This window comes from Gymnoscopelus braueri (genome assembly GCF_963280865.1).
Source record: "Gymnoscopelus braueri genome assembly, chromosome: 18".
Taxonomy (NCBI): Eukaryota; Metazoa; Chordata; class Actinopteri; order Myctophiformes; family Myctophidae; genus Gymnoscopelus; species Gymnoscopelus braueri.
Window position 1 is genome coordinate 8,212,151 of NC_137618.1, and position 16,842 is coordinate 8,228,992.

The following is a 16,842-nucleotide window of genomic DNA, read 5'->3' on the forward strand; positions in this document are numbered from 1 at the left end:
CTTGTAGATCGGCTGTTTTCAAATAGCCTAGGTATAAAATAGGGCTTAAGTGGTTAATGCATCTTTTATAATATTATAATTTATATCTGCAAAGTAACTAGTAACTAAAGTTTTCAAATAATTGTAGCGGAGTAAAAAGTACAATATTTGCCTCTGAGATGTAGTGGAGTAGAAGTAAAAGTACTGAGAATTGGAAATACTCCACCAAAGTAAAAGAATACCTCAATTTTACCTAAGTACAGTACTTGAGTAAATGCACTTAGTTACTTTACACGGCTGTAAGTAAGTATGTGTCAAATTTGTGACTCGAGTCGGGTCTCAAGTCCAAGTCTCAAGTTCACACCTGTGATATAGGGAGGAAGGAAACATGAAACATGGTGTTTATAGTGTTGTCTGAACCAGTGATTCTCAAACTTTTTTTCTCAAAGGACCCCCAAATTGACACTTATTAGCCCACGGACCCCCATTTGAAAAGATAAGGTAGGGACCCGCATAAGAGAAGATTTTTACGGCCGTAAAAAATATTTCAAGGACCCCCAGTTTGACATGCATTAGGCTACGGACCCCCATTTAATGGCATTTCTATCCCTGGGACCCCAATTTATATTGTAAAATCAATGTTGATTTAACTCTTGAGAGTGTACAAATGGAACCAAATGGAACCAAATCCATTTGGTTCCATTTGTACACTCTCAAGAGTTACAGACCCATAAGGGTCCATTTGGTTCCTGTCCATCATTTAGCTGGGGACCCCCTGGAACCCCCTCAAGTACCCCTGGGGGTCCCCGGACCCCACTTTGAGAACCAATGGTCTGAACTATCAGAAAAACTGGCTTCTCTTTCCTGGAACACAAAAAGATGAGACGTACTGGCAATGAGCACTACGGCGCTTTGTTACATGATTATTGTTTATTTAAAATACTCCATCTGCAAATGATTTTCTCCATTTAAAAACAAAGTTCACAGCTAGTAGCCTACATAGTAAGCAAAAAAAGGGTGTCGGTGGGGGGGGGGGGTGATTCAGTCTTAATCTCTATGTGTTTTGCTCGGGGGCGGGGCTGGAAAGGGGCGGTAGGGGAGGGTCTTGCACAGGCTGTTGATGGGCTCTCTGAGGTGTTGAAAGGTGCAGTAAGTGATCTTTTTCCGTTTCGGTTTTTTTGGTTAAAATAAGCGTTAAATAGCTCTGTATTCTGATAGTAATCACTGCTATAAAGAAAATGCATTTTCAGGTCAGGATAACAATTTCTATCCAATCAGGAGAGAGAACTCATACAGGATACAGGATGAACAGGTGAAATTGGAAGTGATGAAACAAAGAAACGAGCAGACAAAATTTGCAACTGGAACACTATGGAAATGAAGCTGATAAATGGGTGTTCTCTTCTCTCCTGTTTGCATGAAACTGGGAACCCACCTGAAAACGCATTTTCCGTTTATTTACTCATTCAGTGCCTGACTTATTTCTGGCAGTTTGGCTCTGAGTGCCAGAGCCAAAATTCATTGTAAAAAAAAGTGCTTAGGAGCCGAGATACAGCCTTTTTCAGTAAGAAGTTAAACAAGAAGTGAATGGAGCAGAACATTTTCAAATCATCATATCTTGGGTTCTGAACATTTTTCTCCCAAAAACGTCTTAGACGTCCAGTGGCACAGGGCTTATGATACAACGGACGTCTTAGACGTCCAGTGGCACTGAATGAGTTAAAGAGCTGGAGAGACAGGCAGACCCCTGTTACTCTATAGCGCTGTATAGCACTCCAATGATTAGGCCTACTATATGAATATAGAGCTTTCACTTTTGAACAAAAAAACGTTAAGTTTTAACCAAAACATATCACTTACGACTGACTACCTTTGAACTGGGGATTTGGGATGCTTGTTCTGTGGTTTATTGGGGGGGAGGGAGGGAGGGAGGGTGGGTGATAACCGTAGAGCCCACTTATGGCAGCGGTAAGGATCAGGCCAATCAGAGTCATAGTACTGATACATGTCCCGTTTCCACCAGCGTGGTTGCAGGCGGTTCTCCGTTTGTCCGGGGGCGCTCGCTCGCTCGCGGCTTGGTTCGGGGGGCTTTAGAGGTGGTGGAGGGCCGAGTCTTCAGGTCTATGAGAGCACAGCGTTGGAGTGGCGGATGCCGATCAGGTTGTCGGCACTGAGGGATCGCCTCATGGCCGCCCGACTCAGGTCCTTGTATTTGTCCTCACATAGTCTGGAAATGGCCTGGACACACACACACACACACACACACACACACACACACACACACACACACACACACACACACACACACACACACACACACACACACACACACACACACACACACACACACACACACAATATTAGTTGAAAACTTCAGTTACAAGTTACTTCCTAAATTTCGATTACAAAACGTACATTAACCAATTATACTTTTCGAAAGATTTTGACACATTTTTGAAAAGTCTTGTGATATGGGTCATTATACAGAGAACAATAAGGAATAATATACAAACCCTGTTCCAAAACACTCAATAGCAATGATTACCAACATAATGTAGAGCTATTTTTTAAAACAAATTATTAAATAACAATAAAGAAATAACTGCAGTGTATTGTAGGTACCTCTAGTTTCTGAGCACGCTGGTTGTCGAGTGGCTCCAGAGGGAAGTTGAGGTTATTGTCGTCCGCTAGTGACCGCAGGTCAAAGTAGTACTTGGCATAAACACTGGCCGGTACGTTGATGTTGAACTGCAGCAGCTCTAGGAAATGACGCTCCATCTCGTTCCTGCATGGACCACACGCACACACACGCACGCACACACACACGCTCATTAACACACTGTACGTAAATCACTGTTTCCCAAACACAGGGACCCGTGTATGTGTCCCATGTAAATATCCAGTTGTTACCTTTCCTACAACAAAAAAAAAAAACGTTTTCTTTTTCAAGATTGTCAAAAACATTTACAATTGTTTCCCCTCCAGAAAAAAAATAGGGCTTGAAATAGGGCTTAAAGGGATACTTCACTTTCGGGTCGGGGAAACATTTAAAAAATATATTAAAAATAAATGAAAAAAGTAATGGAAAATTCATGGCCCCCTCACGCATTAGAGTGTCCTACTAATGTGTGAGGGGGCCTTTATTTTGCCATAACTTCTTTCATTTTTTTAAAATATTTTTTTAAAATGTTTATTTTATGTGAAAGTGAAGTATCCCTTTAAGCTTTTTATTTTCCCTGGGGTGGAATCTGCCACTGCTTTGTCAGAAGCGTGGATTCATGGTCTTGCGCATCTTTCCGCCTGTCGCGCACATCTTGCGTTTATGCGCTCTTTAGCCTGCTGGTACATGCCATACAATACTGGCTGGCTGAAAAAACTGTCGGCCGCACACAACCCGAGTTTAACAGCGGGTAGCCTCGTTCCCAGCCTCACTCATCTGCGAAGAGAAGAGCCTGGTCACGACCTAAAACCAGCGAGTGTCTCGGAAGTCCTGAGTGGACAGGATATCCGTCGTACGCGTTTCCCCCGGAAATGATATTTTTTGACCAATCACAACACTCGTTTCATTCACGGAGAATGTTAACAGATTTGTAAAGCATCAACGTTATTTCCTTGGGTGGTACTTCCGCCAAATTCAACCATTTCCGCCTAGACAACCAACATCCCAGGTCTTGCCCAGCGTGAACAGCGGGCAACAATATTGTGGTGTGACCGTGCCCTTAGTGGTGAACTCATAATATATATTTGTGTAAGTTTGGGTCCCAGGGAAATTTCTATTTTTATTTGGTTCTGGAGCTGAAAATGTATAGATCCACCATACTGGAGACCTGGATGCATTTGTACAGCAAAATCCAACAGTGTTCATCTAACTCTCCGGACTGTATAAATGTACTCATATGGGTCTACTTCTAGATGATTGGTGTTCAAATTAACACACTGGCCCTCATTTATCAACGCGGTGCTGGCTTTATTTTAGTGTGACACGAACGCGCACTGCTCGGTATGGGTTAAATAAATGTATATACAAACGTATTCCATTCATGGCGATGTGATTGGTATCATAATATGTCATTCATGTAGGCTACGAGCCTACGTGACAAAGATTGTAGCGTGTGCGGCGAGGCGAGGCGAGCGGGGGAAACTCTTTCTTATTGGCTTTTCATGATTTGTTTGGTCGTATTCTGGTTCTTCATGTCCTAAAATTTGGGGTGTTTCGAGAATATTTAAGGGCGTGTTATTTAAATGACGCTCGTTTTCAGACGTCAGATTTATCAAAGCTCCGACCAAATGTACGCTAGGACTGGCTGTATAGGATCGCTTCATAAATGTGACTTTGACGTTGCCCTACGGACAGATTTAAGGCAAAACGTATGCCGTCTTTTACGCTCCATTGATAAATGAGGGCCACTGTGTGCCAGTCCCATACCCTCACCTATCCCAGGTCAAGTTGTAATGTTTCATTTGTACATCAAGTATCATTTTAACCCATTGAGACCTGGAACGCATCTGTGTCATTTTAGAATTCTTTAGCTATTCAAAAATAGCAGATATACAAGCTCATAGCGCGGCACCGAGTGCCGCGCTATGAGCTTGTAGATCTGCTATTTTTGAAAAATCGTGAAAAAATATTTTTTACATTATTTTCAAAAAACTGTCAGAATTTTTTTTTTCAAGCTCATAGCGCGGCACCGAGTGCCGCGCTATGAGCTTGTAGATCTGCTATTTTTTTTAAAAATCGGCTTCAGGTCTTAATGGGTTAATTCACCAGCTCAAGCTGCCAAATCCAGCTACAAGCCAAAATGTCTGTTTCAGCATGTATTTTACCCCTTTTTCTCCACAATTTAGTCATTATGCCAATTGATTCCTCCCCACACACATTTCTGTGTCGTCGCTGCCGTTGTATCTTACTGGCTCACCTGCCAGTGAGGAGCCCCCACCAGGAGGACGTAGAGCCTTCGTCCTACTCCTCCCACCTAACACTCCCCACTGACAGGTGCCGCCGTGGAAACTGTTACTTTTCAGGATTAAAATGAACAATGAGCAAAAGTGGCAGATCTGCAAGCTCAAAACGCGTCGCTTCGCGCCACGTTTCTAGCTTGTAGATCTGCTACTTCGGATGCCTTTGTGTGACGCTGTAGTATGATCAAGTAGGGCATTAATTTATGAAAACATGCAAAAAGTTAGAATATGGCGATAAGACAGCAATGATATTCTGATATATTGTAAAGGCAGTCTGTGATACATTCTACATGTGAAAGGAGATAGTTCATTATGACTGTAGATGTTCTTTTACATCTACAACACACACACACACACACACACACGTGGAAGCCTTGTATCTCCATATTCTAAATTTGTGTTTTTCATAAATTAACGCCCTACTTGATCATACTACAGTGTCATGCAAAAAAAACAAAGGTAGCAGATCTACAAGCTCGAAACTTGAGCTTGTAGATCTGCTACTTTTGCCATTTTCGAATTCATTCATATCCCACTTTTCAGGAAATGGGATAAAGAACCATGTGCTCCAATGGATCCAATGTAGTCATATAGTCATATAGTCATATAGTCACAAGCTCTTCAAAAGTAGAGACAGTATCTACAAGCTCACTTGCTTGTAGATCAGCCGATTTCACTACTTTTGCGCGACACCGTTGTGCGACGAAGTAGGTTATTAATTTACCCCCCAAAAAAACATAGAAAGTTGAAATCCAGACATACAAGGTTTTAGTCCAACAGCAACGAGATCCAGCATCAGAGCTATGAGAAGAGACAGGGGAGGCGGTCGTCATGGAGACCGCATCCAGGTATTCTCTTGGTCAGAAGAGGCAGTGTGTGTGTGTGTGTGTGTGTGTGTGTGTGTGTGTGTGTGTGTGTGTGTGTGTGTGTGCGCGCATGTGTGTGTGATGTCTGGTTTCCCAGGGCAACTAATGGAGTGGGCGAGAGCCACAGCCCATTATGTAGGACCGTGGAGAGCACTTGAGACCCACCCCACCATGACCCCCCACCCCCCCACCCTCAAGCCTTCCGTCCGTCCATCCATCCATGGGCCCAGCAGTCGGGCTGACAAAGAGCACTTCAATACAGGGGATGAAAACACGGCAAAGAAAGAAAGACTGGTCTGATGCACAGAGAAAACACACATGCACACATACAGTGGCAACACACACACACACACACACACACACACACACACACACACACACACACACACACACACACATGTTTGTAGTACTATACTTATGAGGACATAAGAGATAACATTACAGAACAGCAATTTTATGAATGCCATTAACACTCAAATAAAATAGCCGATCTACAAGCTCACAACACGTCGCATCGGTAATAGATCAGGCATAACTCCAACCGTGACCCTTAAACCTAACCTCTAAATGTCTAATCCTAACCTGACTATAACCTAACTTTAGAAACCTTTTTTTTTTTTACCATGGAACAACCATTTCTCTGGTGAGGGCCAGGAAAATTGTCCTCACACTGAAAATATCAGATCTACAAGCCCATCTACAAGCTAGGAGATCTAGCTGTGAGCTTCCAAATAGATCCGCTTCATGAATAAACAGTCAAAGTTCAGGTAGCCTGAACTTTTTTTTTTCTGCACTCCAATGATGCAGTGAAGCCTAAAGGAGCAGGGAGACTAAATACTAACACCCCAGTTGTATAAGTTATACAGTATTAACATAGTCTACCATACAGATTGGACAAAATACATTTGTATTCATTCAAAAAAGGCATATAGTGAGGCTTTAATAGAAAAAAAATATAATTTGTTAACAAAGAAACTGATGACAGTGCTGTCAAACAAGTCTATGGAGCTATCAATGAAATCTATGAAAAAGATCAATCTGCAATACCATTTTATACAATATGTGGTAGGGGGTCCCTGCTTCATCCCTCTCTCAGCCAAGGGGTCCTTGGGCTGAACAAGGTTTAAGCCACACTTCAACAGCGACTCGGCAGCAATGCAGCTGACAATGCTCGGGCCAAATAGCGTCTTTGTGGCCGCTATTGTGAACGCAGCATAACACTTGCGACAATAAAAAGGGCAGCCTGCTCAAATATTTGTGCCCATTAAAATTTGTGACCTCATGAATTTGACAGTAAATCATTAAGTCTCCATCTTATGCGGGGTGCTCAGATTAAATTCCCTGCCATACCTTTGCACCACTGTTTGCCTTAAGTCAGCGTCGAGGCGTTTAGGACCATTTCAAATCATTAACCAAGCGTCTTTTTTCTCTATCAGAGGGGCGTATCTTGCTCTACAAACTAATAAATCGTCTCAAATCATAAACCGATTGCCTCTTTCTTTATCAGAGGGGTGTATCCTGGTCTATAAAACCGGATAAATTGAGGGTTTCCAGTCTTTGAAGTGTTTCCATGCAGGAGCTGGTTCCACTAGGAAAACGAAACATAAAAGCAATCTAAAATTCAGCACTGTAGCGTGCAGTAGCTCTGGGTAGCCTTGGTGTTGGGGGCGGGGGGGGGGGGGGGGGGGTGACATTGGTGCAATGCTGTAACGCAGTGGTTCTCAAAGTGGGGTCTTTGAGGGGGTTCCTCAGAGCAAAATACAAGCTTGTACATCTGCTATATATATATATATATATATATATATATATATATATATATATATATATATATATATATATATATATATATATATATATATATATATATATATATATATATATATATCAATTTGGGGGTCCTTGGCACGAAAACGTTTGAGAACCACTGCTGTAATGTCGATCTGTGTTTCTCAAATGGTGGGGTGGGAGGGTACTACAGGGGGGTACGTGAGAGAAAGTGTAAAATGGAAGAATTTATTTTACCGTTATGTTTAATGGTAAAATATTGGTAAACTTTGCGTGAACCAGACGATCTGTAAAGTTAAGCCAACTTGAATAATGTTGCTGTCGGGCAGAGACCTCTTATCTCCATATTCTGACTTTTTCGTAAATTAACGTAAAATGTTGTAGGCCGGGTAGAGAGGGTAGAAGCTTGGGTACAGAAACCATGGAAAGGGGGGGGGGGGGGTACTGAGGCCACTGGCATGGATCAAACAAACAAAGCCATTTTAACCCATTGAGACCGGGAACGCATCCGTGTCATTTTTAGATTTCTTTGGGCTATTAAAAAAATAGCAGATATACAAGCTTGTAGATCTGCAATGTTTTGTAGGAAAATCGTGAAAATGTGTGCAAATCTTTGAATATATACAGTATACATTTTTTACAAAAATCTTTGCTTCTGTTGGGGATCCCTGGAACAACATATTTTGAGACGGGGGTCCGCAGCCAAATACATATCATTTTGGGGGTTTGATTATAGCAACATAAGTTAAAAATAATAAATAAATAAAATGTTAGGATTTAGAAGACATTTGTAGAATCCCGAGAAGCAAAGATTTAAGTTAAAAATGTTCGCTTTAAAAAGAAAATCACATAAAATTGCAGATCTACAAGCTCGTAGCGCGGCACTTGTATATCTGCTATTATTTAATAGCGCAAAGTATAAAATAATGGTTATAGCTAAAAAAAATATCTAAAATGACAGTATGCGTTGCCGGATTGAGTGGGTTAAAAGGCAATAACCGCGCAGTGCTAGGATTGTGGCCTATAGTCCAGCTCTCTCCATCAGCTCAACACAATGAGAAATAGAGAATAGAGGCTCTTCAATTGCTTTTAGATTGGAGCCCTATACAAACACTTGTGTTGCTGTTGGCCTACCTGCATCACTCTTTCATCTCCATCTCCCTCTCCCTGTGTGTCAGAGACGTCAAAATCTCCTCTTTGCAGCGTGCACCCATCAAGCAAACAACAACAACGCCGCACTATGATGCTTTTTAAAAATGTTCTTCAATCTGATAAGATTGAACCAACATGAACCAATACGAAGGAAAAAGAAACTCCACTCTAGAGATACTGAAAATGTTTGTATTTTCACTTCGCAAAAGGATGATAATACAGCAAAATTATCTCCTCTCTTATCTTTGTAAACCTCGTTATTCAGGAGTCTGATTTCAGCGGAAAAAGACAAGAGGATGGAGTGACAATAATGGAGCCAATTCAAAGTCACATCTAATATAATCAATAGATAATGGTGAGAACACAAAACCACATGAACCCGTTTTGGGCAAGTCTCAGAAATAGCGTACTCCTTTATCGTCGCTGTCGGGCAGAAACCTCTTATCTCCATATTTAAACTTTTTTGTGTTTTTTCGTAAATTAATTGAATTAACGCCCTACTTGATCATACTACAGCGCCACACAAAAGCATCAATTCGCACCGCGTTTAGAGCTTGTAGATCTGCTACTTTTTATGCTTTTTTTATTTGAATCCTGAAAAGAGACAGTTTTGGACATATGAGGTTTCCCCCCCCAGACACAGACTATATGGCTTAACCACTACTTGACCGGGGTTCCCCAGGGGTCTGTACTCGTTCCCCTTCCCCCCCCCCCCCCTCTACACCAAATCAATTCGCTGAAAATAGCCGATCTACAAGCTCACAACGTGTCGCGTTGTGAGCTTGTAGACGCGTCTTCCCCCTAGAACCAGTGGTTCTCAAAGGGTTAGCTCACAACGCGTTGCAAAGCAACACCTACATTACATTACATTACGGTCATTTAGCAGACACTTTTATCCAAAGCGACTTACAATAAGTGCATTCAACATAGGTAGGCAAGAAAGCTACTAATCACCAGAAGTCTTAAGTGCATTCTCTTCTAAAACAAGCAACTAAGAGTATACACGAATCCACAGAGCGCTGCCCTGGGCGCAGCCATTGCTGCGGTGTCAATGCTCCGCGGACGCGACACCGCAGCAATGGCCGCCTACAGGCAGCTACAGGCAGCGCGTCTGTGGATTCGTCTATACCTAGCGCTCAGACGTGTTGATGAGATGTGATGGGCCTTCTACCCAGACACTTAGCAAGGCACTTGATTGGGCTAGCCTGCTTAACTGCTCAACTGAATCAGAATCAGAAAGAATCAGAATCAGTTTTATTGTCACATCACAGGTTTACAAGGTAAAAAAGTGGGTGAAATTCTTTTTTGTACATCGTTCCCATCGCAACGTTAGTTTCCATAGAAAGAAGAGGGGGGGGGGGGGAGAAGAAGAGGGTGGGGGGCAGGTGGGAAGGAGATCAAAACAAGAGAGCAACAGAAGGCCAGACAAGTTATCTACATATTTACAAATTACCTGAGATAATAAAAAAACTAAAAAAAACTAAACTAAGGTGCCTGAGCATAGCAGCAATGTATTGTATACTGTGCATGTTATACTATACTGTGCATGATAGACAATGGACGTTAAGGTGCTTAGAGGAAAAAGGAGCACAATAAAAAAAGACCCAAAAAAGTCAGTGCGTTATACAAGGGATTAAGGTGCAAAAACTGCTTTAAGCCTACTGCTTCAAACACAAATACTAAAACAAATACAACTAATACAAACTAACAACAGCCTACTGCTTAAAGCACTAATATACTTAAGCACTCAAAGTACAACTAATAGCAACCTGAAAATCCTATACTTAGACTACACCAGATGAGTTCAGTAGCTCAGGTCTCTCCAGAGTTTGAAGGCACACTGGAGAAAACACTGCCTTTATAGTCCGTGAGATGTGATGGGCCTTCTAACCAGACACTTAGCAAGGCACTTGATTGGGCTAGCCTGCTTAACTGCTCAACTGCTTTAAGCCTACTGCTTCAAACACAAATACTAATACAAACTAACAGCTTACTGCTTAAAGCACTAATATACTTAAAGGTTCTATGACATTCATTTTCACTTTTTTTTTTTTTTTTACGTTTTTTGGGGGGTTTTATGACCTCAATTACACCCAAAAAATCTGAACTTTGAACATTCAGTGGATTTTCTGTGGTTTGGGGTTTTCTGAATAATTAGGCTGAAAAGTAATCTGAGCTTGGCCCTTCGGCAGTGAGGTCACAGCCGATTAATCCCGCCCACTCTCCTCCTCGCCCCTCCCCTCCCCTATCCTTTCCTTTGGGGGGGGGCGGAGCAGAGGCGATGATTGACAGGCAAAATCCCTCACCAGCGACACCCGCAGGCAAAGATTTCTTTTTTCATTGCAGTTGAAAAGGCTTTAGAAATGTGAGAGAAAAACACCTGCCATGGATCAATGGAGTGGAAGTTTTTGTTAAAACTTTCTATACACGTTTGAAGGACCATGACAAAGACTTTTAATGTGTGGTAAAACTGAACGTCATGAAACCTTTAAGCACTCAAAGTACAACTAATAGCAACCTGTTAGATAAGAAAATCCTATACTTAGACTACACCAGATGAGTTCAGTAGCTCAGGTAAAAAAAAAATGAATCTTTTGGAAACATTTTAACACATTAACTGCCAGAATTATTTTCATATTTTTTTAGCCAGTGCCAGAGTTTTTCATTGGAAAAAAAAAAAGTACTCAGGAGCCGAAATACAGACTTTTTAAGTTTTAAGTTAACAAGGAAGTGGATTTTTACAACAGATTTGTCTCTTCTTAATTTTCCTTTTCTTTCTTTTTTGTACCTTTATTTTTATCTGTGCTGTCCTTTATGTATGTGGGTTTGTATGTGGGGAGGAGGGAGGGATGTGGGGGGGTTGTATGTATGTATACTTTGTGAAAAATTAAAATGAAAAATAAAATATAAAAAAAAAAAAAAAAAAAAAAAAAACAAGGAAGTGGATAGGAGTCTAGATCTTCAACTAATCATATCTCCTTGGTCTTTGGGTGAAATTGGAAAAAAAAATATATATATATATATATATATATTTTTTCACTTCACGTAGATCTACGCGATTGGCACGTGGCGGCTTTAAAGCGGTTCGCGTAGATCTACGTGATTGGCAGTCAATGTGTTAATAGCACATGGGGGGGGGGGGGGGGTGGTCCCTGCCACAAAAAGTATTTTCAGATGGCGTTAAACGGCCAAATACTTTAACCCATTCAATCCCGGAACGCATCTGTGTCAATTTAGATTTCTTTGGCTATTCAAAAAGTAGCAGATATACAAGCTATGAGCTTATAGATCTGCTATTTTTGGGGGGGGGAATCGTGAAAATGTGTGCAAATCTTTGAATATAGGCTATATATACATTTTTAACTCAAATCTTTGCTCAAATCCCCCCCCGGAACAAAATATCTTTGTTCCGGGGGGGGGGGGGTCCTTGACATGAAAAAAGTTTGAAATAACATTGAGAAATATACATATTCAAAGATTTACACAAATTCTCACGATAAAAAAATAGCAGATCTACAAGCTTGTAGCGCTGCACTCGGTGCCGAGCTATGAGCTTGTAGATCTGCTATTTTTTTATCTGCTGAAAAATGACACACGTTCCCGGATTAAATGACATGAAAAAAAGTCTTGAAGACCACACTGCCCTCCTCCTCCTCCTCCTCCTCCTCCTCAAAACTCACATGTCCTCCACCGTGATGTCCTTGAGGATCTGGCAGTAGTCCACGTTCCAGACCGCCTGGTCGTCCCAGACCTTGGAGGCCAGCAGGATGGCTCCCAGCGTGATGCGCTTCCAGCTGGACGGACAGATGTCCAGCTCCGCGTAGGTCAGCAGCCTCTCCAGGTACACCTAGGGTTTGATGATGATGTGAGAGATGATGGAGATGATGATGAGACCACTGGGGACTAGGGTTTGGGATCCTCTGGGATTTTATTAACCAGTGGTGGAAAAAGTTCTCACATTTTTTACTTAAGTAAAAGAATCAATACTGCAATCAATGTGGAAATACTCTGTTACAAGTAAAAGTCCGGAATTCAAAATTTACTTGAGTAAAAGTACAAAAGTATTGGTATCAAAATGTACTTAAAGTACAAAAAGTAAAGAGTACTCATTATGCAGAATGTCCCATTTCACAAGTTTTCAAATGTATAAAACGTATTAAAATATAAAGATCTTTTGAAAATAGCAGATCTACAAGCTTGCATCGTGGCACATCGTGACATATTGTGAGCTTGTACATCGGCTATTTTCAAATGGCCAAAATGTATATAGGGCTGAAGTGGTTACTGTATGTTTTGTAATAATAATCCAAATCTACAGAGTAACTAGTAACTAAAGTTTTCAAATAATTGTAGTGGAGTAAAAGTATAATATTTGCCTCTGAGATGTAGTGGAGTAGAAGTATTAAGTAATAGTACTGAAAATTGGAAATACTCCAGTTAAGTAAAAATACCTCAAAATTGTACTTAAGTAGAGTACAATAGTTACTTTACATCACTGATTTTAATGATCCCGGTTCCTTAACGATTCCGATTCCTTAACGGTTCCCTTTTAACGATTCCTATAGGTGGTTCCAAATGGACCCTTAGAGATCTGGTAACTCTGGGAGTGACAAATGGAACCAAATGGAACCAAATGGACCCTGCTTAGCAGAAATGGAAATGACGAAATACATTTTCGTGAACGGAAATAAATAACAAACAGATAACAGCTTCTGTTCACGGCTTTCAGGAGACGTAGTTTCAGCAAATACACATGTAGTTCTTATTGATAAAAATCATAAAGAACTTTTTTCCCACAAGCAAAAGACAAAAGGTCTTCCTGACCTTAATGTCACTGGTTGTATTTTTAGGAGTTTACCTCCCTCTGGTGGCCAGTAGGTGAAAGTCAACAGATACATCAATGGCACTAGCTCAAAAGTAATTGGTTTACTTCTCAACTTTCATTTGTTCAAGCCAATTAGTATTGGTCTATTATTGAACCAAATGCTCTGGACTTTGTTAAAAGAGGTATGTTCAGTAAAATAATAATGAAAATATATTACTGACAAACCAGAACACAATCATCCTGTCATTTAAGCCATTTGTTCTCAACGTTTGTTTAACATAAATCCTCTCTTCTGGGGGTCCCCACACAAAACCTTTTCAGATGGGAGTCCGCAGCCAAATACATATCAATTTGGGTGGGGGTCCTTGACATGAAAAAGTTTGAGAACCACTGATTTAACTCATTCAGTGTCACTGGACGTCTAAGATTTAAAAAAAAAATAATAATCAAAACCCAAGATATCATGATTTGAAAATATTCTGCTCCATTCACTCTTTGTTTAAGTTCTTACTGAAAAAGGCTGTATCTCGGCTCCTAAGCACTTTTTTTACAATGAATTTTGGCTGTGGCACTCAGAGCCAAACTGTCATAAATAAGCTGGGTACTGAATGAGTTAAGCATCATATCAGCCACAGATTCATTTGTAGATATCACTATGAATACTTAGGAGCCAGAACAATATCTTCCCCACTAAATCAGACAGACAGACACACACACACACACACATAGACACTCACACACACACACACACACACACACACACACACAGGAACTCACCAGGGTGACGATGGCACACTCTGCAGTGAGCTGTGCGGCGCTGAACAGTGTCCTGACAAAACGGTAGATGAGCTTGTGTTCCGGATCTACACGGGCGTATTCCTCTGGCACTGGGTCTCTCTACAGGTCACACACACACACTAAGAGTTTTTATAAGGTTTTGAACTGTTCTCCAAATGTCATGAAACTACATGTAATGATGATGACACAAAGAGTGTATAGGCTGTACAGGACAGCGCTGTGTTGCATTTGGGGGGTAAATCGACAAGTGAAAATTTCAAAATAAATTGGCAATATTACATTACAGCATCCCCCCGAATGTGAATGCTTGTCATTATTATAAAATAAAGTCATGTTTCTAGTGTGGCTCCATTCACAAACTGCACACGTCGCAACTTAATGTCGACATTTAACCCGTTAAAACCTGGAACGCATCTGTGTCACGTTTTGATTTGAGCTAAAAGGCATTATTTTACACGTTGGCTATTCAAAAATAGCAGATATACAAGTTCATAGCGCGGCACCGAGTGCCGCGGCACTCGGTGCCTATGAACTCGTAGATCTGCTATTTTTCAAAAATCTTTGAATATGTATTGTTTTCAAGCAAACATTTTTAACTCAAATCTTTGCTTCTGGGGGGTCCCTGGAACAAAATATCTTTGATGGGGGTCCGTGGCCAAATACATATCATTTTGGGGGTCCTTGACATGAAAAAGTTTGAGCACCACTGATATAGAAACATACGTTTTTTTTCCAGAATACTGTTAGGAATTAGAAGACATTTGTAGAATCGGCTTCAGGTCTTAATGGGTTTTGATTATACCTCGTCTTACTTATGGAATCCCTACTGAATCGTTTGCGTTTGCTTTGTTGTTCCTTACTTTATAATAACCCCAAAATGTTATGGGAACTTTATATTAGTGAATTGTGTAATATTGTGATACAAATCAAGTGATTAGGATGGTGGTGAAATGGAGGCAATTAGATACTCACACAGAGAGGATGTAACTTCTCATCAAAGATGTCCAGTGACTTGTTCGAGTCCCTAAAGGAGACAACCAGTGGTGTATTCAAATGTTTTACTTAAAGTAAAAGTAGCAATGTAGAAATACTCTGTTACAAGCAAAAGTCCGGAATTCAAAATGTACTTGAGTAAAAGTACAAAAGTATTGGTATCAAAATGTACTTAAAGTACCAAAATTAGAAAGTACTCATTATGCAGAATGTCCCATTTCACAAATTGTATAAAAATGTATTAAAAACGTAAAAATTAAAGTCACAATGCGTCGCATCGCGGCACATTGTGAGCTTGTACATCGGCTATTTTCAAATGGCCGAAATATATATAGGGCTGAAGTGGTTAATGTTTGTTTTGTAATAATAAATCTGCAAAGTAACTAGTACAGTAACTAAAGTTTTAAAATAAATGTAGTGGAGTAGAAGTACAATATTTGCCTCTGAGGTGTAGTGGAGTAGAAGTATTGGAAATTGGAAATACTCAAGTAAAGAACAAACACCTAAAAGTTGTACTCAAGTCCAGTACTTAAGTAAATGTACTTAGTTACTTTCCACCACTGAATATACCCATACAATGTGATTCATATGACATGTAAATACAGATGAGGGTAAAATAAGGACCTACCTGTTTTTTATGTGGTAGTATATTGCTAATGTCACACTGTGGGCAAAAGAAGAAGAGCAAAACAAGTTAGTCCGGGTTCGGGTTCCACTTTCATGTGACTTCACCCTAAAGCAAACCATTAATAATTAACCCATTAACACATTAACTGCCAGAATTATTTTCATATTTTTTTAGCCAGTGCCAGAGTTTTTCATTGGAAAAAAAAAAGTACTCAGGAGCCGAAATACAGACTTTTTAAGTTTTAAGTTAACAAGGAAGTGGATAGGAGTCTAGATCTTCAACTAATCATATCTCCTTGGTCTTTGGGTGAAATTGGAAAAAAAAAACATAAAGAAAAAAAAAAAATCGGTTCGCGTAGATCTACGTGATTGGCAGTCAATGTTTTAAGACCTGGAACTGTGTCATTTTTTGATTTGAGCTAAAAAGCATTATTTTACACTTTGGGCTATTCAAAAATAGCAGATCTACAAGCTCATAGCGCAGCACTATGAGCTTGTATATCTGCTATTTTTGAAAAATCTTGAAAATGTGTGCAAAAAAAATCTATTTTTAACTCAAATCTTTGCTTCTGGGGGTCCCTGGAACAAAATATGTTGATGGGGGTCCGTGGTCAAATACATATCATTTTGGGGGTCCTTGGCATGAAAAAGATTGAGCACCACTGATATAGAAACATAGGTTTTTCAGAAAACTGTTGAGATTTAGGAAACATGTAGGATCGGCTTCAGGTCTCAATGGGTTAAGAGTTCTGGAGAACAGGGATGCAATCAAGGGCCTTTTCTTGGTGCAAATAGAAACCAACAAGTTTCAACGCTACTGCGTCTTCATCTGATTAAGACCGGGACAGCATCTGTGTC

General features: G+C 40.4%; 1 protein-coding gene across 1 annotated transcript in view; it reads right to left on the reverse strand.

Annotated features, from left to right (window-relative positions):
- Nucleotides 1-890: 890 nt before the first annotated feature.
- ccnyl1 (cyclin Y-like 1) overlaps nt 891-16,842 on the reverse strand; it is a 38,196-nt gene continuing 22,244 nt past the window's right edge. The window contains exons 5-10 of the mRNA XM_080412480.1: nt 15,986-16,021; nt 15,337-15,388; nt 14,344-14,463; nt 12,422-12,588; nt 2,602-2,764; nt 891-2,217 (exon numbers count right to left, since the gene is read on the reverse strand). Of these exons, the coding sequence (XP_080268606.1) occupies nt 2,101-2,217; nt 2,602-2,764; nt 12,422-12,588; nt 14,344-14,463; nt 15,337-15,388; nt 15,986-16,021 (655 nt within the window). The 3' untranslated portion in view covers nt 891-2,100. The remainder of the gene's footprint in view (nt 2,218-2,601; nt 2,765-12,421; nt 12,589-14,343; nt 14,464-15,336; nt 15,389-15,985; nt 16,022-16,842) is intronic.